At 40.3% G+C, this 27,643-nt stretch overlaps 1 protein-coding gene across 3 annotated transcripts in view; it reads right to left on the bottom strand.

Moving 5' to 3' along the window:
- LOC150085722 (roundabout homolog 1-like) overlaps positions 1–27,643 on the bottom strand; it is a 1,418,757-nt gene that overhangs the window by 989,174 nt on the left and 401,940 nt on the right. For 2 of the 3 annotated variants that reach the window (XM_090374199.1, XM_090374201.1), the window contains exon 2: positions 17,374–17,667. In XM_090374199.1, the coding sequence (XP_090230325.1) occupies positions 17,374–17,667 (294 nt within the window). The remainder of the gene's footprint in view (positions 1–17,373; positions 17,668–27,643) is intronic. The other variant, XM_090374202.1, reaches the window with a different exon arrangement.

Genomic DNA, 27,643 nt, shown 5'->3' with positions numbered 1-27,643 from the left:
GAATTGATCCTGAAAGAGAAAAGCAATACAGTAATGACAAACAGTACTGGAGGAAAGTTTTAAAACAAGTAGTAGCTACAATAAAATTTTTATCCAAAAATTGTTTAGCATTTCATGGATCAAATAGCAGCTTATTTGGATCAAATAGCAGCTTACATGGATCAAATAGCAGCTTATAATTACTTGGGTGCTTTACAATATCTAAGCGAATTTGATCCATTTTTAGCTGCTCATAGAAAATTCAAAAACTAAAGGCTCTGGTAAAGTAGGTTATTTATCTTCAATGACTTGCGATGAATTTATAGAAATAATTGGACATGAAGTTAGATCAGTTATATTGAAAGAGTTGTTTAGTTGCTTAACGCTGGATATTTTGCACGTAGACCAATTGATTGTCATTATAAGATATTTATTGCCCAATAGAAAACCCACTGAAAGATTTTTAGGATTTGTTCCCATAGTATTACACTATTCTGAAAATTTGGAAACAACCGTAGTGAAATTGGTAATGCTCCTAAGAACGGTACCCCTTACAAAATGGTGTCGAGAAGAAGAGGGGAAAGCAGTGACATGCAGTTCGTAACTCTGCCCACTCACTGTATTCCCCCCTCTTCTTCTCAACGACTGCACGTGGTGAATGTCACGTGGATAATGATATGTTGGAGCTGAAAAATAACAGAATTAACAGCAAAACGTCAATTTTTTGGGAGCAGCAAGTAACAGAAATGCAGTTTATTCTGGAAGATAAAATGTCTTATAACATAACATCTCAGAGTTAAAATGAAGAAAAATTAACAGAAAAACAGCAATTTTTTCAAAACACGAAATAAAAAGTAATACGACATGCGGCCAATAACCGGTTTTTGCTTGAATCCCTCCCGAAGTCACATAAAAACCTAACCATTTTTCACTAAACACAAATGAAAGTCTATTAAATAATTGTTTATAATTGTTTAATTGTTTTTTCGTCCAACGACCGGTTTTTCCTTGAATCCCTCCCAAGCTCACTTAAAAACTAACCTTTTGTTTGCTAAACACAAATGAAAGTCAATTAACATGTGCAATGAACAATAAAATTCCTCTTTGTCAATCACAATACGCCAATATATATATATATATATATTTTTTTAAGAACGCAACTGACACAACAATACTTAACTAACACAGAAACTCAGGACTAAATGGGCAACCATGTGGCAAGCAGCAATTGAACATTAACCATGGCAAGCAGTAACCGAACATTAACTGTGGCAAGAAGCAACCGAACATTAACCGTGGCAAGCAGCAACTGAACATGCAGCACAAATGTGAAACTAGCATGCAAATGAAACCATATGCGACGAATTTCACATTCAGCACTCCAGTGACGTCCCACCTGAAACGAAGAGGGGGAATGCAGTGAGTGGGCAGAGTCAGAACCTCTCAATCACTGCTTTCCCCCGCTTCTCATCATCATTTTGAAGGGTGTGCTGCTAAGTGGAGTTCAGCAATGAATTTTTTAAATGACATGAATATTGACATATCAAACTGTACAGGTCAGAGTTATGACAATGCCTCAAACATGTTAGGTGAATAAAATCGTCACCACCATAACAATAATGCCTTATCACTTCATCAGTGAGTTAATCCATTATTCTAAGTGGGCCGAGGGGTAAAGGCCTAGAACTACAGTACTTCTGGTAGACAGAGCTTAAGCCCTTTCATTGCCTTTGTTCATTACTAATATTGCCGTTTCAGTGCAGCTGTGTCTTGTGCTATTTCATCTCATAAAAGTGCTTTGAAATTTTTAATAATGCCTGGAAAATGTTGTGTTCCTGGATGCCATGGAAATTATAAAGGTGGTCCAAAAGTACACGTCTTTGGATTTCTATTGAAGGATACTGTTTTAACTAACAAATGATTGAAAGCTATACCAAGGAAAGACGCTGTGCCGTCTGAACATTCAAAGGTAAGTTTGTGGTACGTTAATAGCAGTTATCTTAAATAGGAGTATTTTAACAATAATGAAATGATAATATATAAGAATATGAAACAGATATATTCTTGTCAGAATATAGAAGTAAATTTTGTTAGAATACAGAAGTAAATTTTGTCAGAATACAGAAGTAAATTTTGTCAGAATTTCAGCTTTTGTAGTTTCAATTATATATAAAATATTCCTTTCATGTATTGGATACACTGAAGAAAAGTGTATTTGTGCGTATTTAAGAAATCAAAAAATCTCAATATTTGTACTCAATCATAATATTAATTTTATTTATTGAACCTTTTAGTGTAGATAAATACACAAAATGTAATCATATGCAACCTTTGATAAACTACAGGCCTGTGTATGTGGACTGAAGTATCCTTAGTTGTAAAAGCTAATGCTACAAGTTAAGTGCAATTTTGCTAATAATCGTCTAAGACTCTTAGATGCTAAAAACAAGTAAAGAGAAATTCGGAAGAAAGCCTAACATTTTATTTATATATTTCATATTGTTACAGGTATGTGAGATTCATTTCGAGCCATCCCAGATAGTTAGACGGGCATCTAAATTTGATGGGTGAAAAAAGAGAATTGTCATAAATTTCAAGCATCTAAAATTAATTCACGGAGCTGTTCCATCACATTTTCCGAACTGTCCAAGCTATTTGTCATCACAGGAATTTACAAGAGACAGTCCCAAAAAAGAAGTGAAGAAAAGAAGAAAAAAATATTGAGAAGGCCCTGGTAAATAGGATTAAGAGTAAACGTGTTAATGAAAAAGCTCGAGAATTTTGTACAGTCCCACAACTAGCAGAGTTGTTGTTTTTGTTTGGTTTTTAGGAGCATTAGCAACTAAAGCCATATTGCTACGGGGATATGCGGTGGTCATTCCCTGACCTTTCCGCATCCTCCACCTAGCAGAGTGCCCGAAGAGACATACAGCACCTGAATGCTGGCAAGTTATTTCAAAAAATAACTGTATTGCGTTTTTATATTTAATATTTCAGTCAGCACCTTCCATTGACTATTCAGTCATGATTAGTGAAGATTTGATGTTGTCAGTATTTGTACCGAGTGCTGAAATTCATAATTTAGGAAAGTCAAAGTCAATGGAACTACCTATGAAGGTGAATAGTTTCAATAAGATTACTGACATCTTAAAACAGATATCAATAATTGCCAACAGCAGTGATGTTAATAATATTTCTTTTGTTTTAAATGTTGCTTGTAGTTTACTGAATTTAATTGTAGGAAACATTAACAGCGAGAGAGCATCAGTGTTTAAATTCATATGCGAATGATCACATTTATTACACTATAAAAAAGAATGCATACAGATATTCCACTGAAGTATTAATATTTTCATCTTTGGTGTTTTCGATATCTCCAAATGCCTACAAATTTCTACAGCATTCTGCATTCCTACTTCTTCTTCATCCAAGTTCTATTCGTAAGCGCTGCTCTTCTCTAAATGTCCAAGTTTGCAGATGATACAAAGGTTGGCAGGGTTGTTAAGGACGGTACTGACGCTATGCTGCTGCAACAGTATCTGGAAAGGTTGAGCAGATGGGCTGAGAGGTGGCAAATGAAGTTTAACATTGACAAATGTAAAGTACTACATATGGGAAACAGAAACCCCAGAGCAACATATCAACTCTGTGCTACAATGACAGTAGTAGAGAATGAAAAGGACCTGGGGTTATTGTGCAGGCAGATATGAAGTTCTCTGAGCAGTGCAGACGGGTGGCAAGAGTAGCTCGTGGTGTCTTATCAATGATATACAGGAATTTTTCTAGCAGGGATAGAGAGGTGATTATTCCCTTATGTAAGGCAATGGTCAGGCCGCACCTTGAGTACTGTATACAGGTCTGGAGGCCTCATTTCAAGAAGGATGTAGAGCTGCTGGAACGAGTACAGAGAAGGGCAACAAGGTTAGTGAATGGAACGAAGGGTTGCTCTTACGAAGAAAGGCTTAAGTTTTGCAAATTACAGTATCTGGAGACTAGGCACCGGCGAGGTGATCAGATAGAGGTGTACAAAGCCTTGAATGGTTTGAGATGCTCAATGCTGATGGGATACTGCCTCTTGCTCAGAATAATCACCTGAGGGCATAAATTCAAACTGAGAAAAGACAGATGTAGGATAGATGTGCGGAAATTTGCCTTTAGCCAGCGGGTAGTTGGTTGTGGAACAGACTTCCATCCCTTGTTGTGGAAGTTGATAGCCTAAATAAATTTAAGGCTCAGCTGGACAGATATTTCGAAAGAACGGAGGGGTGAAGGGGACGGTTTTTTTTTTTTTTGGCTGATGCTGCATAAGCTTGCTTTCTTGCATCAAATGCCTCTACTAATGCTAATGGTAATGCTAAACCAAAAAAATTTCATAGGACCAGCAAGAGAATCATTTTCTGATGTAGACTAAACAGAAATTGGCTTTTTTAAATTCTTCAGAACGCAAAATTAGTTTAATGATCGATGAAATTCATCTGAAACCTCATATTAATTATAAAGGTGGAAATGAACTGGGAAATTCTTTTTATAGTACTCACACAGCTAATAGTACATATGTATTTATGATTCAAAGCTTAGTGTCAAATTATAAAGATGTCATTTATATTTTATCTATGAAAAAAATTATTGCAGAAAAATTACATTCAGTTTTGAAAAAAATTTAATTGTAAGTGATAATATTTCAAATAACAGAAAAAGTATTTCAGAGAAATAATTTAAAATTTTCTAATTAATACCATTATCAATATTTTGCTCAACAATTATTGTAAAAAAAAAAATTATGTATTAAAAGCAACACATAAATGTCAACTTCAAACATTGAAAATTAGCTAAATTTAAAAGTAAAATAATTTATAAAGAATACAATGATATAAACCAGTAAAACGTATTTAATATTGATAATACAATAAAATACAATAGAAGCTTTTGAGACAGTTGCGTCTCTTTATCAACTAATTTGAATAAATTTGAATACAACGGATATAGCCGTGCGTGCAGTGAAGCGCGTTATTCATTCAAGCTGGTTTCATATTGTTGTCACACAGACATGCGCTGTTTTACTCCACCACTTGTTGAGTTGTAAAATGGTTGTCTCAAGGATGGTGTGCAATCTCTTGCCTTTGCAGCAGTTTATGGCCTTCGGATTGTTCAATATAGCAAGTGACTCTAGCCATAGGCAGTGGCGAAAGTGTCGTGAGTGGTCTACTATTTCGCAGTCACGTTTGGGATTGAGATTGTGGTAGGTGGCCCGAAAATGCTCTGTGACTGCGAACTGGTCCATCTCAGCAAGGCGGATTACTCTCTCATGCTCCGTAAGACGATCTTGAAGACGTCTTGATGTCTCACCGATGTAGCAGCTGTCAGTTTCTGCAGGTGATGCGGAATATTACATTGCTGCGTAAGAGAGGTGTGACAGAGGTCTTCACACTGGAGATAAGAGAATGTAGGTTTCTGCAGGGTAATTGTATGCATTTGATGCAGTAATCTCTGAGGATTCTTGAGATCCATCCTGACACGCCTGGATAGTATGGAATGTAGGCGGTTGGTCTATTGTCTTGGTTCGGGGGTCTTGGGTGGGCTGCTAGTTCCTGTGCTTGTAATAGGCACCTGTCTAGCACGTCGGTTGGATAGCCACATTTGGTTAGGTCGGCCTAACGAGAGATCTCGTTAGGCAGACCTAACCAAATAACTGTTCGCACGAGAGATCTCGCTGAGTCTTATTGCATCAGTGCTGGAATAGCTTCAAGCCCTGGTGAATAGAGTGCGGGCAGTGCTGTTGAGATGACTGGGTGCATGGCCGGATCTGTAGTTAGTAAATTGTCCGCACCACATAGGTTTACAGTATACTGAAGTCTCTAGACGTGAGCCTACGTGCTGCACTAAGACATCCAGGAACGGGAGTGACTCGTTGACTTCTAATCCTAGGGTAAACTGGATGAAATTAGATAGGGAATTGAGGTGTTCTAGTAATGCTGTTTCAGAGCCACGTGTGATTACAGTGAAAATATCGTCAATATCTGTACCATCCTGTAATAGGCTCAGGTGGATTCAGGAGTATCTGCTCCTCCAAATCTTCCATGGTGATGTTGGCTACTATGGAACTAACAGGGGCACCCATAGCAGTGCCATACTATCCAGGCATGTCAGGACGGATCTCAAGAATCCTCAGAGATTACTGCATCAAACGTGTACAATTACCCTGCAGAATCCTAAGTTCTCTTATCTCCAGTGTGAAGACCCCTGTCACACCTCTCTTACGCAGCAATGTAATATACCGCATCACCTGCAGAGACAGTGACAGGTGCTACATCAGTGAGACATCAAGACGTCTTCAAGATCGCCTTACAGAGCATGAGAGAGCAATCCGCCTTGCTGAGACGGACCAGTCCACAGTCGCAGAGCATTTTTGGGCCACCCACCACGATCTCAATCCCAAACGTGACTGTGAAATAGTAGACCACTCACGACACTTTCGCCACCACCTATGACTAGAGTCACTTGCCATATTGAACAATCTGAAGGCCATAAACCGATCAAAAGACATGAGATTGCACCCCATCCTAGAGACAACCATTTAAAACTCGACAAGCGGTGGAGTAAAACAGCGCATGTCCGTGTGACAACAATAGGAAACCAGCTTGAATGAATAACGCGCCTCACTGCATGCATGGCTATATCCGTTGTATTCAAATTTAGTCAAATTAATTGATAAAGAGACACAACTGTCTCGAAAGCTTCTACTGTATTTTATTGTATTATCTATATTAAATACATTTTACTGGTTTATATCGTTGTATTCTTTTTAACCATGGATCCCAGTAAACCAGGCCTATTTGTCGTAATACATTCCCTTTACGGCCGCAATATTTACAACGATTGTGTGCAGTTACAGAAGTCCTTCTTTTTAATAGCCCGCAACAGACAGCATCAACGTTTGCACATAGGTGCAAAAGCAAGTACATCATTCCTAAAGGGTTCCGCTACAGAATCCCATTCCACAACTCTCGCATGGAACGTGCCTGCCTTAACTTCGGTCTACAAACATTAAAATTGTGGATAATCTACCTCCACTGTGCAATCAAAAGCGCTGACTACAACAAGTTCAGGCTCTTACAAGAACTACAAGGTAAGATCTCGCCTGTCATATTTACAAACCTTGTACATACCATCCATCGCTGAGCCAACCACATCTCTGATACCTACTGTTTACACCAACAGCGCAAATTCATTAACTTAGGTAGAGAAACCAATTCCTCGAGAACGAGCACACGTTCAACTGACACAAGTTCCTTCGTCCTAAACCTAAGCAACAAACAACTAACCACAGAGCAGCTCAATATCTTATCCAACGGCATGAAGTTTGCCGTCGTACCTTCTAAACCGCCAGTCACACAGCCAGTATTACCAACCTCCCCGAGGAAACTGCTAATGAAATCCGTTTCGGGACAGCCGCAATACTCCGCAGCACTGGGCAAACTTACTGAAACCTTAACCATCGTCAACACGCCAGGACAACACCATTGTCGTACTTCCTGCTGACAAAGGGTGCAGGACCATTGTATTAGACTGGTCAGCCTACCGAGAGAAAGCCCTGGCCCTACTACTAGACCCAAACTTATATGAACCTCTGTCTGATCCACCCATTAAGGTCTTCAAACAACTAGAGACACATGTCAATAAACTCGTCCACATATGGTTTAGAGAGAAGAAAATCTCGGCTGCAACTCAGCGTCTTCTGCATGCCACTGGCTGCCAACTACCACAGTTCTATGGATGGCCAAAAATCCATAAACCAGGTGTCCCTCTCAGACCTATAGTATCCTGCTGCAATGCTCCAACGTATGAGCTGTCTAAGTATAGTGCGCGCCTCCTATCACCTCTTGTAGGAAATACCACACACACTGTCAAAAATAGCGGTGAATTCATCCACCTCATTAAAGACCTTTCAATTCCTGACACCATCATGGCATCGTTTGATGTGGTTTCATTATTTACTTCAATTCCCGTCCAACAGGCCGTACACTGCGACAGAAGGCTCCTCGAGAATGACTTAAGTCTCTCAACCAGAACATCACTATCGACTGATGACATTTGCACCGCCCTCAACCTATGTTTATCAAGCAGCATCTTCACTTTTGAGGATTCAGTCTACCAACGCATGCATGGCACTGCTATAGGTGCCCCTGTTAGTTCCATAGTAGCCAACATCGCCATGGAAGATTTGGAGGAGCAGATACTCCTGAACTCACATGTGCCTATTACAACATGGTGCAGATACGTTGACGATATTTTCACTGTAATCCCACGTGGCTCTGAAACAGCATTACTAGAACACCTCAATTCCCTATCTAATTTCATCCAGTTTACCTTAGAGTTAGAAGTCAACGAGTCACTCCCGTTCCTGGATGTCTTAGTGCAGCTCGTAGGCCCGTCGAGAGACTTCGGTATACTGTAAACCTATGTGGTGCGGACAATTTACTAACTACAGATCTGGCCATGCACCCAGTCATCTCAACAGCACTGCCCGCACTCTATTCTCCAGGGCTTGGAGCCATTCCAGCACTGATGCAATTAGACGCAGCGAGATCTCTCGTGTGAAGGCAGACCTAACCAAATGTGGCTATCCAACCCACATGCTAGATAGGTGCCTATTACAAGCACAGGAACTCGCAGCCCACCCAAGACCCCAGAACCAGGACAATAGACCAACCGCCTACATTCCATACTATTCAGGCGTGTCAGGGCAGATCTCAAGAATCCTCAGAGATTACCGCATCTAATGCACACAATTACCCTGCAGAAACCTACATTCTCTTATCTCCAGTGTAAGGACCCCTGTCACACCTCTCTTACGCAGCAATGTAATATACCGCATCACCTGCAGGGACTGTGACAGCAGCTACATCGGTGAGACATCAAAACATCTTCAAGATCGGCTTACAGAGCATGAGAGAGCAATATGCCTTGCTGAGACGGACCAGTCCGCAGTTGCGGAGCATTTTTGGGCCACCTACCACGATCTCAATCCCAAACGTGACTGTAAAATAGTACACCATAATTCAAACAACCCTTTACTTCTATTAGTTAATTGTCTGATTTAATTAGCTTTTACTGTATTGGCTTTTGTATTTCAACTGTTTGGCTTTGATGGCAATAATATATGTGGTACAATTAATGTGACTGTTAAAATTCATTTTTTCGGAGTTCTTTTCGGGAGGGGTAGTCCCGGAAGGGTTTTTAGAAGCCCAAACTGTATTTCTTAAAAAACAAGGCAAAAGAGGAAAAGAAGTGGGTGATTGGAGGCCAGTGTCGCTACTTAACACTGATTATAAGTTGTATCCTAAAGTGATATTTAGGATACAACTTATAAAAATTACAAAGATATTTAGACCGTATTGCAGGCCCTAATCAAACATACGCAATTCCTACAAGATCCATCATGGCAAATCTGTCATTTCTGAGGGATTTGCAAGGGTACTGTAAGCAAACACGATACAATACAGTGGTGGCTATTCTTGATCTAGCCAAGGCCTTCGATAAGCTTTCCCCAGAATACTTAAGTAGTTTACTGCACGTAGTTCAAATCAGCTCTCTGTTAAGATTGGCTATTATGAGTTTGTACAGAGGGGCACACACCACTCTACTGATTAATGGCTACAGCTCAGATAAAATAAAACTGGAACAGGGGGGGTAAGATAGGAGTGCCCACTGAGTCCTGCACTGTTCTCTTTACCATTAGAACCCATACTAAGGCAACTAGATATTTACAAAAACATCAGAGGGGTCACGGAAAGACCTGGCTTGGAGGATAACACATGGACATTTGCCAGTGGAGATAAATAAGGCCAAGTTCCAAGGGCATATGAATGTAGCTTGTCTATACTGCAAGGCGCATGAAACAGTCAAACATGCATTTTTCTCCTGTCCAGCTATGCAGCGTATCTGGATTAGTGTACACCAAATAATGGGAATACCGCGTCTGACCAGGGAACAAGTACTATTTTTACAGTTTCCGGCCCTGATATCTAGAGCAACAAGTATTCGGATATATCTGCTAAATGAAGGGAAATATCAGGCTTGGAAAATCAGGAAAAGAAAAGGAGGATCTGCTGTGGAGGTATGACAGTATGCCCTCTGAATGATATATACAGCAATCAGAAAGTTTTTGGTAATTGGATTACTATAACTGGGTAAGCAAAAATTCTTACAACTATGGTGTTATCCCACACCTCTATGTCGATTACTAGACAATAAAATATATGTGTAGCTTAGATGGTAATGATTAGTCTGAGTTAGGGGGAGGGGATTAATAACTTGATTAGCTTAGTTTTAAGAGGGAAAGGGACCAGGTCAGCTGCAGGCAGGTGGTCTGTCTCCCGCATGTGTGATCGCTAAGCTTTGTTATCTGTTTTTAGTAAATGGTGAATGAAAGAGGTGGATGACCATAGAATCCAGGTAGGGTAAGCAAACTCCAGTTGGCTGCCACTTTGGTGGTCACATGGGACCCTCCATGGAGTGTGAGAGTAAGTAACTCTATTGGGTTGGAAGGTACACAAATGTGAGCGGACGAGGATGTGTTTTTTTTTTTTTTTTTTTTATATATATAACCATATGGAGTATTATGTAGTTCCAAAGCAGGACCCATATAGAGTACTTGATGGGTTTTAATTTTGAAGAAATATCTGAGAACTGGAAAGCACATCTGGTTTAACCAAGATGCCTCCTGCCCACTGATGAAAGCCAAATAGCCAGAAACAGCACCACTGGGAAGAACTGAATTATTGTTGTGGGACCCCGATTGGGCAATAACAGTCTTCTGTGGTGGGGTGCATTACCTAATCGGGGAATGGAGCTTTGAGTTTGTGTGAGGGTGAGAACTGACTGACTATCCCTTTCATTGTTCTACAGCATCTTTTCCTCTTCCTCTCTTACTCTCACTTTCCTACTTCTTTCTTTCTTTGCTCAGTCTCATAGCGATAGTGTGAGGATAGCTGAGATCTTTATCCCATACCATTTTCAAAACGGTGCCGTCTGGGTGGTGGTATCCACTGAGAATAAGTTACAACAGTCTTCTCTGGTGAAGTGTTACTTATTCGAAGTGGTGCAATATCATGGCAACTTGTTGTGATTCACAATATAAGATATAACTTAAACGATGCCACCTTTGCAAAAATCGCTAATTTAGAGTTTAGCTGTGTACTAATATGATGCATTTGCATTAACTTGTACACAGTCTAACTCTCTTGCAGCCTGAGACATAAGCCTTTAATGCATCTTAGTTTTAATTCATCTTATATACCATCAGGCATCTCTCATATTGTGCAGTTATACTTTTTATTATTATTATTATTATTAGCCATAGGGTGCAAGGAAGCCTGAGGCTTATGCTGCACTAGCCAAAAAAATTCCTGAGTTACCCTGAGAGTGACAGAGAGAGAGAGAGAGAGAGAGAGAGAGAGAGAGAGAGAGAGAGTCAGAAGTAGAAAGGACTCATCAAGAAAGAGAAGAATGATGATATCCAGCTCAGGACCCTGGGTGTGCCAAACCCATACTCACCAGATGTGAGCCCCTGGGGATAATTAAGTTACTTCAGCGAAAAGTCCACAGAGCAACTTAGAAAGAAGGTGGACGAGGAGAACATTGATATATTAATTCTCCAAGAGCCCTACACCCATGCAGGATGTATACAGGGTTACCTGACCACATACAAAGTGGAACACACTGAAAAGAATATTCCATGGACTGCTGTGACAGTTCATAATCCAAGCATTACTAACACAAAACTAATGCAGTTCTGTGGCAACATGCGCCCACTTGATCACAGCCTTGGGTGCATTTTATGTAGTATCCTTATACGGTAGACCAGGGAAGGAAATAACCTTCGCCACCCAATACCTCCAGATGTTCTTAAACGCTCTCCCAAACCAGAAAATTCTCGTTGGAGCTGACATGAACTGCCGATCTCTGTCCTGGCACAGCACTATCCCTAATCGCTGCAGCACAAGAAATGGAGAAATCCTCGAGGAGTTCCTAGCAAGCTCAACTCTGGTTTGACTTAACAGACCACATCAACTACCAACCTTCTGCAACACCCTGTGGGAGGCAACTATTGACATCACCCTGGCAACCAACAGCTTCGCTGGCTATGTTATGGGTTCGGAGGTTATGGACTTCTGGATGACATCCGACCACAGGGTGATTGCCTTTCAAATCCTGCAAACTCTAAACAGAAAACCGGTTATCAAGCACACCCTCAACAGGTTCAGACTGCAAAAAGCGAACTGGGAACTCTTTGCAGAGATCCTATCAACATCAAACCAACTTCTATAGCAAGACCTGCAACAGAAGGACCCTGATGGTCTACAAAGGGAAGTCACAAACCAAATTATAACCGCTGCAGAAGCAGCCATAAAAAGAAAGACACCAGCGCCAGGAGCAGTCCCTTGGTGGAACCCAGAAATCCAGAGCCTGCAAAGGGAAGTGATCGTGAGGCAAAAACAATTCCAGCAAGCCCAGTGGAGTTGGCCTATGGTTGGAGGTGGCGGCACTGAGGGAAAGATACAAAAATGCTAGAAACCACTACATGGAACTTATAAAGAAGAGCAAAAGGAAGGCCTGGGAGCAACTTGTCTCAAATACTGACAAGTATTTACTTGGCGTAAAAAGTCACAACTAATAACTCCCCAGAGGTGAGGTCACATCCATGACCCTCATGCTACAGGGCACATTGGCCGCAACGTGGGATGACTCAATCAATAACATCCTGAATGCAATCTACCAAGAACTAGTCACACCATACACTCTCCAGCAGACTATGATACACCAGGAAAATGAACAGTACTCCCAGGAACAACTGAAGCTACTCTTTACAGAAGAAGAACTGAAAATGGCAGCAGCACAAATAAAGAACAAGAAATTCCCAGGACTTCACCTCCTGGAGCCTGAGATCAACAGGAGGGTGGCAGAGATAGCACCAAAACTCCTCCTATCCGTATTAAACAAATGCCTCCAAACAGGCACCTTTCCCGAAGATTGAAAGACTGCTAATGTAAAATTAATCTGATAGTATGAATCAGAGCTGTACTACTCAATATGTTCTACGTTGATAATAATATTAGTAAAATAATAAGAGGAGTTTACCTCAAAATAGTACGTAGAACACTTCCGTATGATACCCTCCAGAAATTAATACGGAAAAAACGAAAAATTACCGGTACATTAGAGTAAAATATAAATAATTAAATAATCAATTTAACACAATTCAAATCAATTTAAAACAATGAAAAATCAAATTAACGCAATTAAAAGAATCTAACGAAAATATTCAAAACGATTTTCCTTCCTGAAGCTGACAACGCTTTCTGACCGTATGTCGTGATCACAGGAATGAAAATCTTATCTTATTACATGGTCATGGATGAATTCCTAACCCTTGATTTGGGTGAAGCTCCCTCCCAGGCCTTCGTGGATGATCTCATCATCACAATAATGGCTGACTCTAGAGCCCAACTTGAGGTTATCACAAACCCAGCACTGACAAAACTCCAGGAATAGGCTTCAACCCATTTTTTAAAAATCTCTTCTGCAATAACCAGTACAATCCTCTTGGAAGGGCAAATTGCAACTATGAAGACCGCCTAAAATCAAGATTGGAGTAACCACCTTGAAACTCGCCATGCAACTCAAATATCTAGGATATTTGACTAGGATATACTAGACACAAACCTGTCTTTTCTACACACCTCCAGTGTATAACAAACAAAATAAGAACGTATTTGGCACACATTGCAAGAGTCTTCAAAAAGGACTGGAGGGCTTAACAAACGCATCCTGTCATTATACTATAAAATGATCTTTACTCCCGTAATTACATACGGTGCACCGATCTGGTACAACAAAACCACGGTGACAGTAAATAGAGAACAATTAGACTCAATCCAAAGAACCCTTCTCCTTGTCATCACCTGAGCCTGCCGTACAGTAAGTACGCATGCCCTACAGGTCATAGCGGGAGCCCTTCCCCTAGACCTTGAGGTTGATAAGACTGCATTCATGTATTATTATTATGCCAGAGGAACCCCCACCGCCTTTGCTGGATTCACTGTCAACCCTGCAAATGACCAGAAAATAGAAAAAACCAGACTAACGCAACACCCACAGCAGACGTGGTAGGATAGGTGGGCAAACTCCACCAAAGGAGAAATTATGAAGAAATTACGAAGACATTCCTTCTAAATATATTGACAGGGTGTACCCAAAAGCACCCCCCCCCCGTTCTTCCTAGGACTAAACATGAAATTTTTAATTACAGGACACGATCCATTCCGAGCCAAAATAATAACTTTTTGGTCTGGGTGGATAATCCACTGTGCAGTGGGGAGGAAGAGACGTGGAACCACCTAATGCACCAATGCAACCAATACGACAGTCTGCCAAACCCCATGTACTTTTTCTGACAGAATCACAGTTATCGGTTTATTCAATTACTGCTAATCTCAGTGTCCAAATTATTCGTTGTATGATTCCTTTCGCCTCAAAGGTGGTACTTGTGCATATGTCCGTTCCGATATTCCCTGTTAGAGCCTTGGTAATTTGGAACCTCCTCTTTTCGATCTTCTCTGGCTTAAAATCTCTCTACCTCATTGTATCAAATTCATCTGTTGTCTCTACCGTTCTCCCAACTCCACTAATCACTTGGAGCTCTTTGACACTCTTTCTTTGCAACTTGACTTTCTCCAGTCCAACTTTCCTAACAGTGAGGTAATTTTAATGTTCACAACTCCAGCTAGCTTCCATTTACTAGTCACACCGACCCAGCTGGTTGAGATGATGAGGCTTTTGCAATTTCTAATGACCTTGCACAGATTGTTCATTTACCTACAAGAATACCGGACAATCCCAACCATACAGCCAACACGGTTGATCTTTTTCTCACAAACAACCCTTCTACGTACACGGTCGAAGTGAGTGGTCCTTTAGGTACCTCTCAACTTGGTGACTGTCTCTTCTCCAATGGAGCCTGTATCTCATGGCTGTTCCCGGCCTTGTATTGTTTTGCATTACAAGAATGCAAAATAGGACGACCTGTGAGATTTATTTTCTTCTTTTCCTTGGTCGCATTACTGTTTCAAAACTTCTGATGTCAGCGTATGCTCAGATCGAGTAAGTGAAATTATGCTTGCAGGAATGGAATCCTTTATCCCACACTGAACTTTAAAATCTCATCCTTTATGTAAACCTTGGTTTTCCAATAAATGTGGTAAGGCTGTTCAAGAGAAGAACGCTGCATATCATAATTGGCTTGTTTCCTCAGTTTCATTTTCTGCCTACACCAAAGATCGCAACAATTGTAAAGCAGTCATTAATCAATCCAAACTAATCAATCCAAATCAATCCTGCACCAAAGTTCGCAACAATTGTAAAGCGGTCATTAATCAATCCAAATTAGATTTTGAACAGGCTAAGAGTAAAATGCTTGCTTCTTGCCCTAATGGTAGCCGAGCATTCTGGTCTCTTTGCCAAAGCTATTGGCCGAAACTTTTATCCATCTTTACTCCCACCTCTGTCAAAACAAGACGGTTCTCTTGTCACTTCAGCCAAGGATAAAGCGGACCTCCTAGTATCCCATTTTTCTTCCAACTCATGTATTAATGATCTTGGTAAAACACCTCCCACCATTCCCAACACGCTCCATTCAATGCCTCCCATGATCTTCGTCAAAAGGATGTCAGAAGGATTTTGATGATTCTCAATGCTAAGAAAGATCCAGGTCCTGATGGTATTTCTCCATTTGTTCTCAAAACCTGTGCTCCTAAACTTACTCCTGTTCTTTGCCACCTTTTTTCACTTTCTTATTCCAAAGGTGTTTTTCCTTCTGCTTGGAAATTTGCTCGTACCCAGCCAGTTCCTAAAAAGGGTGACATGTCCCTTCCATCCAATTATTGTCCCATTGCAATTACTTCTACTCTTTCTAAAGTAATGGAGAAATCAATTAACTGCCAACTCTTAAACTACCTAGAAACCTTCTGCTTGATCAATGATCGCCAGTATGGATTCCATCAGTGTCAATCCACTGGTAATAATCTGGCTTATGTTACCCATATATGGTCAAATTCAATGGAAAAGGTTGATGAAACACAAGCAGTTGCTCTTGACATCTCAAAAGCTTTCAATCATGTTTGGCATAAAGATCTTCTAAACAAGATTCCATCTTATTGTTTGCCAACTGTTTTTTGTAATTGGTTATCCAGTTTTCTCTCTGACCGGTCACTGAGGGTGATGGTAGGTGGCTCTCTGTCTTCTAACTTCTCCACTAATGCTGGTGTCCCCAAAGGTTCAGTTCTTTCCCCCACTCTTTTCCTCTTGTATATTAATGACCTTCTTCCACTGACTGGAAATCCTATCCATAGTTTTGCCGATGATAGCACATTGCATTCAACTTTCCATTTTGAGAAACCTTGCCCTGCTCAATCAGCTTCAACATTTCGAATATCCAATTCTTTACTACCAATTCTTTAAATGCCGATCTCCAGGTAATTCTCCAGTGGGGCAAAGACAACTTAGTTGATTTCAATCCTTCTAAAACTCAGTCTTGTCTTAGATCTCACAAAAAGGATTCTTCTGTTCCTATGCTTATCTTTGGTGACATTCCGATTTCTAGACAAAATTATATATCTCTTTTGGGGATTACCCTGACTTCTAATCTCTCTTGGCACAAGCACATTACAAATATTGCTTCCTCTGCATCTAAAAAACTTGGTTTTCTCTTTCGCTCTCGGCATTACTTTTCTTCCAAACAGCTGTTCACTCTGTACAAATTGCAAATCCACACTACCATGGAATATTGTTCCCACATCTCGGGCGGTGCCCCCAAAACCTTTCTCAAGCTTCTAGATTCCACTCAGAAGAGGTCCGTTAGGTTAATTAATAACTCCTCTCTAACAGAGCCTCTCCACTCTCTGTCCATAGACGTACTACTTCATAACTGTTTTGCCATCATTACATCACTTGGGTACCTACCCACCAACCCACCGAAGAAGGGCCAAAAGGCCCTGAAACAGTGCCGTCTGGGTGGTGGTATCCACTGAGAATAAGTAACAACAGTCTTCACCTTTGGTGAAGTGCAATATCATGGCAACTCGTTGTGAAGGTATTCTCAATATGAGATATAACTTAAACAATGCCGCCTTTGCAAAAATTTGATAATTTAGAGTTTAGCTGCGTACTAATATGATGCATTTGCACTAACTTGTACGTACATCAACTAAGCGTGGCACTCGTTACACAATGAAATTAAATCTCTAAAATCAAAAGACATGAAATTTTCCAAATAATTAAATGGGCAATATAATGCACAAAATATATAATATACATGAACAAAAATAAATTGCTTACCAGCGATTTCAAGAGTGGCATTCCTACTTCTGGCTCGTCCAACTTCATTATGTGCAACACACCAGTATGTTCCAGTATCCTGTTCCTTCTTAGTATGAATAACATGTAAAAAGAAAAGGGATCCACTAAGAAGAACCATGCGATTGGCAGTATCATGAACCACTATTCCATCGTGATACCACTCAATTGCAGGGGAAGGCTTTCCTTCTGCTTTACAATTAAGTGTAGCAGGCTCATGCTTTCGCACAAGAAGGTCAGCAGGATGCTCTGTAATTCTGGGAGGCCTTAACTGTGCTGGAAGAAGAATAAAAGTTTCTAATGTAACAGTTTTTTACACTGGACTTTTAATATCAATAAAACAAAAAAAAAAAAAAAATATATATATATATATATATACAGTGAAACTTCTCCTAACGGACACCTCTCGTTAACGGACATCTCTCTACAACGGACATTTTCAAATTCCCCAACTCACCTCCATTGGTTTTAACGTGTTTGCAGCTTCTGTCTAGCGGACATTCTCTGTAACGGACGCGGACAGGCAATCTGCACTGTTTCGTTTAGATTAGCACTTAATTTGATCTCCCCATAACTGACAGCGAGCGAGCTCACGGCCCTTTTCCTAGGAACTTTTCTTCCACGTATTGCCTCAATCGTGTGTTTATTTTCTATTTCCGATTCTCTGAATTTTATCAAGGTTTACGTCGCGGTTCTAAACCCTTTTTCAAGAATTTTAAGGCACGTGTAAAACTTCTGATGAATTCGGTGTGTGCAGGGGGGGGGGAAATATGGTCGGCCTTTCGTGTTTTCAGTTTTGTTCAGTGTCGTGTGAAGTGCACAATGTCTTCTCGTAAACATTTAACTTTAAAAGATAAAGTCCAACTCATTAATGCGTATGATCGGCAAAAAAACAGTGTTCGCAATCTCGCTGTAAAATTCAAAATCGGGAAGACGCAGGTAAGCGACATCCTAAAGAAAAAAAATGAACTGCTCAAAAAATTTTGGCAACACAGAAATGATCAGGTTCAAAAATCATTCCTGAAAACTGTTGGACTTCAAATTTGTCGCGCACGTGCTAAAAAAATTCCCATTAATGGGCCTATTATTAGGGAAATGGCTTTGGAGGTTGCAAAATCTATGGGAGTAAATGAGTTCAAAGCTTCTGTGGGATGGCTAGACAAGTTCAAAACTCGGCATAAAATTTCTTGGAAAACCGTAAGTGGTGAAGGTGGATCTGTTGATACTGGGGTTGTAACAGAGTGGACCGTCAAATTGGAAGATTTATGTCGTGATTTTGAAGCTGAGGATATTTACAACTGTGACCAAACAGGGTTGTTTTTTTTAAAGCTCTTCCTGAAAACACAATGAGTCTAAAAAACGAAAAGTGCCAGGGCGGAAAAATTTCTAAGGAACGCTTGACTGTACTATTGTGTACAAATATGCTGGGAGACTCTTGTTATAGGAAAACCACAAAATCCTTGTTGTTTCAAGGGCATAAAGTTGAATCTTTTGGATGTTGACTGGAAGTCTAATAAAAAAGCGTGGATGACACGAGATATCATGAGCGAATGGATTAGTCACTTTCACCAAAACATGATTCATCAAAACAGAAAAATTATTCTTTTCATGGATAATGCTGCATCTCACCCGCACATTGAATTGTCCAACATTCAAATCGTTTTTCTGCCACCAAACACATCTGCAGATCAAGGGATAATAAAAAAATTTTAAACTTCACTACAGAAAACGTGTTTTAAGACATCTCATTGCAAACTTCCCCTCTAGAAGGAAGGGGATGAATCAGATTGGTCCACTTGATATTGATGGGTCAACTGTTGATGATCCTGCTCAGGTAGCTAACAAACTAAATGAATATTTTGCATCGACATTCACACATGAGGAGTTATTCAGCGAGGTGAATGCCAGAGGTGTATTCAACTCTAGCAGTAAGCTACAGAATCTTGAAATAACTGGGAGTAAAGTGGAGGAGAAACTGTTGAAGATAAACACAAGAAAGGCACCCGGGGTGGATGGGATCTATCCAGTTATATTAAAGGAGGCAGCAAAGGAAGTAAGCAAACCCTTAGCCATAATTATGAGAGCTTCCTTGGACTCAGGGGAGGTACCCATAGACTGGAAATGTGCAAATGTGACCCCAATTCACAAAGGAGGATCAAAGGCTGACACAAGTAATTATAGACCTGTGAGCTTAACTTCTGTTCCAGGAAAATTAATGGAGGCACTGGTTAAAGAAGCACTGCAGGATCATTTAGACAAGACTTCAGTTATAGCTCAGACACAGCATGGTTTTGTTAAGGGGAAGTCTTGCCTGACCAACTTGATTGGATACTATGATGCAGTCACAAAAGAACTGGATGCAGGGAATAACTTTGATATTATATACTTGGATCTTAGAAAGGCTTTTGATACTGTTGCACATGGAAGACTGCTACACAAATTGGAGCAGTGTGACATTGGAGGCAAATTGCTGCTATGGATAAAGGGGTGGTTGAGGGGGAGAAGACAGAGAGTGGTAATCAATGGACACTGCTCATCGTGGACTGATGTTATTAGTGGAGTCCCTCAGGGCTCAGTGTTGGGTCCATTATTGTTTTCTGTATTTATAAATGATATTGATGATGGTATATCGGGCTTAATGTCCAAGTTTGCAGACGATACAAAGGTTGGCAGGGTTGTCAAGGACACTACTGACACTATGCTGCTGCAACAGGATCTGGAAAGGTTGAGCAGATGGGCTGAGAGGTGGCAAATGAAGTTTAACATTGACAAATGTAAAGTACTACACATGGGAAACAGCAACCCCAGAGCAACGTATCAACTCTGTGGTACAACACTGACAGTGGTAGAGAATGAAAGGGACTTGGGGGTGGTTATGCAGGCAGATATGAAGTTCTCTGAGCAGTGCAGACGGGCTGCAAGAGTAGCTCATGGAGTATTGTCAATGATATACAGGAATTTTTCCAGCAGGGATAAGGAGGTGATTATTCCATTGTATAAGGCGATGGTCAGGCCACACCTAGAGTACTGTATACAGGTCTGGAGGCCTCATTTCAAGAAGGATGTAGAGCTGCTGGAACGAGTACAGAGAAGGGCAACAAGATTAGTGAATGGAACAAAGGGGTGCTCTTACGAAGAAAGGCTTAAGTTTTGCAAATTACAGTGCCTGGAGACTAGGCACCAGCGAGGTGATCTGATAGAGGTGTATAAAGCCTTGAATGGTTTAAGCATGCTCAATGCTGATGGGATTCTTCCTCTAGCTCAGAAAAATCACCTGAGAGGGCATAAATTCAAATTGAGGAAAGACAGATGTAGGATAGACGTGCGGAAATTTGCCTTTAGCCAGCGGGTGGTTGGTTGGTGGAACAGACTTCCATCCCTTGTGGTGGAGGTTGATAGCCTAAATAAGTTTAAGGCTCAGCTGGACAGGTATTTTGAACGAACAGAGGGGTGAAGTGGAAGTGTTTTTTTTTTTTTTTTTTTTTTTTGGCTGATGCTGCATAAGCTTGCTTTCTTGCATCAAATGCCTCTACTAATGCTAATGCTAATGCTAAAAACATGAGCAATGTAACGTGTGCGAGTGACCTTGCAAAGAAAATCAGCATCCTAGATGCGATTCAATGGATTTCCTCTTCAGTAAACACAATTAGAAAACAAACTGTCGTGAACTGTTTTGTAAAGTCTGGCTTCTCAAACGCAAAAATTGAAGTTGTGAACAGCAATGTGGAGCACCAAGAAGAATAAGAACTTCAACATCTATTGATAATGTACGATACTTCTGCTACAAGTGACCCTGGCTACAAAGATATAGACTCAAACCTCAATACAGAAGATGGTGCTCTAGATATCAACGACATTATCATCGATATTTTTCAAGAAGTTCCTCATGAGGATGAAGAAATGGAAGGAGGTCATTCTGTGGAAGAACATATTAACGACGAACCACCGATGAAAATAGAAGAAGCGCTCATACAAATCAATCGTTTAAAAATGTTTTTCGCCGCTGAAGAAGATACTGAAGGACTTACGATGGTTTCTTCACTCCAAACAAATGTTGAAAACAAAATTATCAGCCAGAAGAAGGTGCAGAAGAAAATAAGTGATTACTGTATGTATTTTTCTTAAGATAAAGTCATAATATGCATAGCACAATTGTATGTATATTATTTACAAAAATATTGTGCAAAATCTGTATATAATTTAATTTAATTTTACATTAAATGTTTAACGATTTTTCTTTATCTCTTGTGTATGTAATTGTATATTATTTACAAAAATATTGTTCAAAATCTGTATCTATTTTAATTTAATTTAATTTTACAATAAACATTTAACGATTTTTCTTTCTTTCTTCTTTTTTTTTTTTCTCCCTCAGACTTCTTGTTAGCGGACGCTTCCCTCTAACGGACACATTTTCGTTCCCCATGGCTGTCCGTTAAAGGGAAGTTTCACTGTATATATATGTATATTTAAGAAACAAGTTTTTCTTCTGAGATGAACAATAACTTGAAGTGGTGAAACCCATGTTTAGTCTCTAGAGCAAAGTTTCCGGCATCCCCCTCTCCCCCATACTTCTCCTTCAACCCATGCACGGTACTAAGTACTATAGGTTTTGATACCTTTCGTGTTTGGGGTTCTCATAAAAAAAAAAAAAAAAAAACTGCATTGGAGATGGCTAGGGTACTGAAGCAATGTGAAGCAAAATGCTTGCACTGTTAATTGAAGCATTAGAATATTACTGTGTTAATTACCCCACAGGTGCATAATTGGAGCAAGAGGAAGAATCCCATCAACACTGAACTTGCTCAAACCAATCAAGGCCTTATATACTTCAATTGGATCACGTTGCAGGTGCCTAGTCTCCAGATGCTGCAATTTGCAGAAATTAAGCATATCTTGGTAAGAGCAACTAGTTGTTCCACTCACCAATCTTGTTGCCCTTCTCTGTACTCGTTCCAGCAGCTCTACAACTTTCCTAAAATGAGGCCTCCAGACCTATATGCAGTACTCAAGGTGTGGGCTGACCATTGCCTTATAACAAAGGGATGATCACCTCCTTATCCCTGCTAGCAAAATTCAATTCCTGTATATCATTGACAAGACCCCACGAGCAACTTTGCAGCCCATCTCCACTGCTCAAAAAACTTCATATCTGACTAAACAATTACCCCCAGGTTTTTTAAACTCCACTACCCTGAGTGCAGTACCACACAGTTGGCACGTGAATCTGGGGTTACTGCTACCCATATGCAGTACATTGCATTTGTCAATGTTAACCTTCAGGTGCCACACATCTGCTCAACTTTTCCAGATCCTGTTGCAGCAGTGTACTGTCATCCTACCAACCTTCGTATTATCTGCAAACGTGAACATTAAACCTAATATAAATTCATCAATAAATTCATAAATAGAGAAAACAGCAATGGGCCCAAACCGAACCCTGGGGGACCCCACTAATAACATTAGTCCACGAAGAGCAGTGTCCATTGATTACCACTCTCTGTCTTCTCCCACTCAACCATCCATTTATCCATAGCAGAAACTTGCCCTTAAGGCCACACTGCTTCAATTTGTACAGTAGACTTCCATGTGCAACAGCATTGAAAGCTTTCCAAAAATCAAGTATATGATATGAAAATTATTGTCTGCAGTTCCTTTGTGTAACCAACCAAATTGGTCAGACAGAACTTCTCCTTAACAAACCTATGCTGTGTCTGAACTAAAATTGTCTTGCCAGATCAGTGTTCCGCAACCTTTTTCTCTTTGCGGCATGCCTTAAGTTATCCATGACACACCACAGCACATCAAAATGTTAAACCCCCCAGAAAGTATAGTTTATGTCAATGTTAATGTAAAAACAATACAAGTCACAATAGAATAAATTATTATTGTTCCAACAATCCAACAGAAATTGGCTCATGTATATATTAACATTTTATGAGCCCTAAATCACTGTACAAAAGCAAAGCAAAGCCGAAAACAATAAAAAAAATTCTATTATTATTAAACTAAATAACTAAGCCTACTCGTGCCTTCAATTTGATACTTGTGCCTTCCTTTCTGAACACAGATGGCTGATGCGTGGTGAAATTGTTGACAATGCAAGCTTCATCGATGGATCTGAGTCTCTCTCTCATTGATGTTTTAATTTGAGTCAAGGCCGAAAAGCCCAGTTCACACAAACATATAGTCGAAAATTGTAATAACATATTAATTGCAGTCTCGGAGCTAGCCGGGTATTCTTTCTTTACAGAAAACCAATATGTGTCCAGCTGCACTTCACGATGTTTTAATCACAATGTTCTGTCCACCTTCAGATCTGTTAGTTCCTCTAGTACATTCATCAGAAGAGATTTTGCATCCGCAACAAATGGATCATGAACCCAGTCAAAATCTTCAATGCTCTCTCCAAAATAATCCTTGAACTTCTGGTGCAAGTTATCTAAATGTTCTTTAATGAAGTCCATTAGCACTTTATTACCAGCAGCAAGGAGCTATGCAGTTGGAAACATCTCAAACAACCCATTTCAAATGATTTGTTTCCACAAATCCAGCTTATTCTGAAAGTGTTGGATCTTATCCATACTCATAAAAGGATTTTTGTTCTTGCCTTCCATTTTTCTGTTCATCTCATTCAAGTGAATGAAAATATCGGAAATATATGCCAACTTAGTCACCCATTCATCATCTCCATAAAACTCTGCATACTCATACCCCTCAACTGTTACAAATGTCTCTACTTCCTCCTTAAGTTCAAAAAGTAGTGCTAACACGTTACCACGTGACAACCACGGTACTTTTTTTTTTTTTTTTTTATGTGAACCCCAAACACGAGAGGTATTAGAACCTATAGTACTTAGTACCGTGCTTGGGTCTGAGGTTAAGAAGACTTAAGAAGATATTTGTTGACATTGGACTTGAACTTCTGTAGATTGTAATTTTCAGGAAATACGTATGAAGGAAGGTTGTTCCAGAAAACGGCAGTTGAATGAATAAATGAGGAAGATGAGAAGTTGGTTCTGTGGGTTTGAAGTTGGACAGTAAATGGATGTTGGCTGGTGGCGGCACGAGTTCGGACTGTTTTGAAAGAGAGAGCAGAAATTATAGAAGCCAATTCAGAAGACCAGTGCCCATGGAAGTATCTGTAGGAGAGGCATGCAGCAGAAACAGTGCGTCTGTGAGAAAGCGAGTGGAGAGACTCTGTTAGAGATGAATCATTAATTAACCTAACTGCCCTCTTCTGAATGGAATCAAGAAGCCTGAGAGAGGTTTTGGGGGCACCACCCCAGATGTGGGAACAATATTCCATGGCAGGGTGGATTTGCGATTTGTACAGAGTGAACAGCTGTTTGGAAGAAAAGAAACACCGAGAGCGAAACAGAAAACCAAGTTTTTTAGATGCAGAGGAAGCAATATTTGTAATGTGCTTGTGCCAAGAGAGTTTAGAAGTCAGAGTAATCCCCAAAAGAGATATATCATTTTGCCTAGAAATCGGAGTGTCACTAAAGATAAGCATAGGAGTAGAAGAATCCTTTTTGCGAGATATAAGACAAGACTGAGTTTTAGAACGGTTGAAATCAACTAAGTTGTCTTTGCCCCACTGGAGAATTACCTGAAGATCGGCATTTAAGGAATTGGTAGCAGATTTTCGAGAAGTTAAAGCTGATTGAGCAGGACAAGGTTTCTCAAAATGGAAAGTTGAATGCAATGTGCTATCATCAGCAAAACTATGGATGGGATTTCCAGTCAATGGAAGAAGGTCATTGATATACAAGAGGAAAAGAGTGGGGGAAAGAACTGAACCTTGGGGGACACCGGCATTAGTGGAGAAGTTAGAAGACAGAGAGCCATCTACCATCACCCTCAGGAGCGTTCAGAGAGAAAACTGGATAACCAATTACTAAAAACAGTTGGCAAACCATAAGATGGAAGCTTGTTTAGAAGACCTTTATGCCAAACACGATCAAAACCCTTTGAGATGTCAAGAGCAACTACTTGGGTTTCACCGAACCTTTCCATTGAATTAGTCCATAAATGGGTAACATAAGCCAGAATATCACCAGTGGATCGACACTGACGGAATCCATACTGGTGATCGTTGATCAGACGGAAGGTTTCTAGGTAGTTTAAGAGTTGGCGTTTAATTGATTTTTCCATTACTTTAGAAAGAATAGAAGTAATTGCAATGGGACGATAATTGGATGGGAGGGATTTGTCACCCTTTTTAGGAACTGGCTGGATATGAGCAAATTTCTAAGCAGAAGGAAAAACACCTTTGGAATAAGAAAGTGAAAAAAGGCGGCAAAGAATAGGAGTAAGTTCAGGAGCACAGGTTTTGAGAACAAGTGGAGAAATACCATCAGGACCTGGATCTTTCTTAGTATCGAGATTCATCAAAATCCTTCTGATATCCTTTTGACGGAAGACCACAGGAGGCATTGAATGGAGCGTGTTGGGAATGGTGGGAGGTGTTTTACCAAGATCATTAATACATGAGCTGGAAGAAAAATGGGATGCTAGCAGGTCAGCTTTATCCTTGGTTGAAGTGGCAACAGAACCATCTGGTTTGGACAGAGGTGGGAGCAAAGATGGGCAAAAGTTGCGGCCAATAGCTTTGGCAAGAGACCAGAATGCTCGGCTACCATTAGGGCAAGAAGCAAGTTTTCTACTCTTAGCCTGTTCAAACTCTAGTTTGGACTGATTAATAACTGCTTTACAACTGTTGCGAGCTTTGGTGTAGGCAGAAAATGAAACTGAAGAATTAGAAACAAGCCAATTATGATATGCAACATTCTTCTCTTGGACCGCCTTAGCACATTTATTGGAAAACCAAGGTTTAGATAAGGGACGAGATTTTAAAGTAGAGTGTGGGATAAGGGATTCCATTCCTGCAAGAATAATTTCACTGACACGATCTGAGCAAACGTTGACATCAGAAGTTTTGAAACAGTAATCCGACCAAGGAAAAGAAGAAAAGAAGTCTCGCACGTCATCCCATTTTGCATTCTTGTAATGCCAAACAACACGTGGTTGGGAATATCCATGAGATAAAGTTTCCATTGGAGAAGAGACAATCACCAAGTTGTGATCTGAAGTGCGTAAAGGAACTCTCACTTCGACCGTGTACTTAGAAGGGTTGTTTGTGAGAAAAAGATCAAGCATATTGGCTGTATGGTTAGGATAGTCCGGTATTCTTGTAGGTAAATGAACAATCTGTGCTAGGTCATTAGTAATTGCAAAAGCCTCAGCATCTCGACCTGCTGGGTCGGTGTGACTAGAAAACGGAAGCCAGCTGGAGTTGTGAACATTAAAATCGCCAAGGAAAATTACTTCACTGTTAGGAAAGTTGGACTGGAGAAAGTCAAGTTGCAAAGAGAGGAAGTCAAAGAGCTCCAAGTGATTAGTGGAGTTGGGAGAACGGTAGAGACAACAGATGAATTTGACACAATGAGGTAGAGAGATTTTAAGCCAGAGAAGATCAAAGAGAGGAGATTCCAAATTGCCAAGTCTCTGACAGGGAATATCAGAACGGACATATGCACAAGTACCACCTTTGAGGCAAAAGGAATCATACAGCGAATAATTTGGGCATCTGAGATGAGCAGTAGATGGATCAACCGATAACTGAGATTCTGTCAGAAAAAGTACATGGGATTTGGCAGACTGCAAGTGGAAATGGCCATCGTTGAGATTAGAATTGAGACCACGTATATTTGTGAAATGAATTAGGAAGTCCTTGGGAGGTTTAGATCTTTTTGCAGATAAGCTTGCTCTATTAGTTTGACAATTCATGGTGTATTCAATAGTAAGAAAAAGTAGGTGGGATATGCTGTATGAAGTAATGAAATTTTTGGATAGGGCGTACATGTGGTAAGAATATACCCAGATCCTTGACATAACGTGGCCTCGACAATGCTCCCCGCATACACACTACTCGGACTCCCTCCAGTCACTATCTGGCAGAGTAGAGGTAGCAAGATTATACACTAGCTGATCCGGAAGCTTCCTAGAGAGTTACCAATAGGTTCAGTCTGGTGTACTAACTAGCGACCGGCCTGCGAACACCGTTTTAGAGCTGTACCCTCGAAATGTAAGGAATATTGGATCTCGCCATGACGTTCATCATAACCTCAAAAGTCATCAATCATACTGCATGATGGAAGAGATATGGAAGGGTTGACCGGAACTTAGTTCTAGAGACTAAACATGGGTTCCACCACTTCAAGCCTCCAATAAGCAAAGTGGTGGTATT

This window comes from Mastigoproctus giganteus, chromosome 5 (genome assembly GCF_048544385.1).
Source record: "Mastigoproctus giganteus isolate SK-2022 chromosome 5, ASM4854438v1, whole genome shotgun sequence".
Taxonomy (NCBI): Eukaryota; Metazoa; Arthropoda; class Arachnida; order Uropygi; family Thelyphonidae; genus Mastigoproctus; species Mastigoproctus giganteus.
This window is presented reverse-complemented; position numbering and strand designations above follow the sequence as displayed.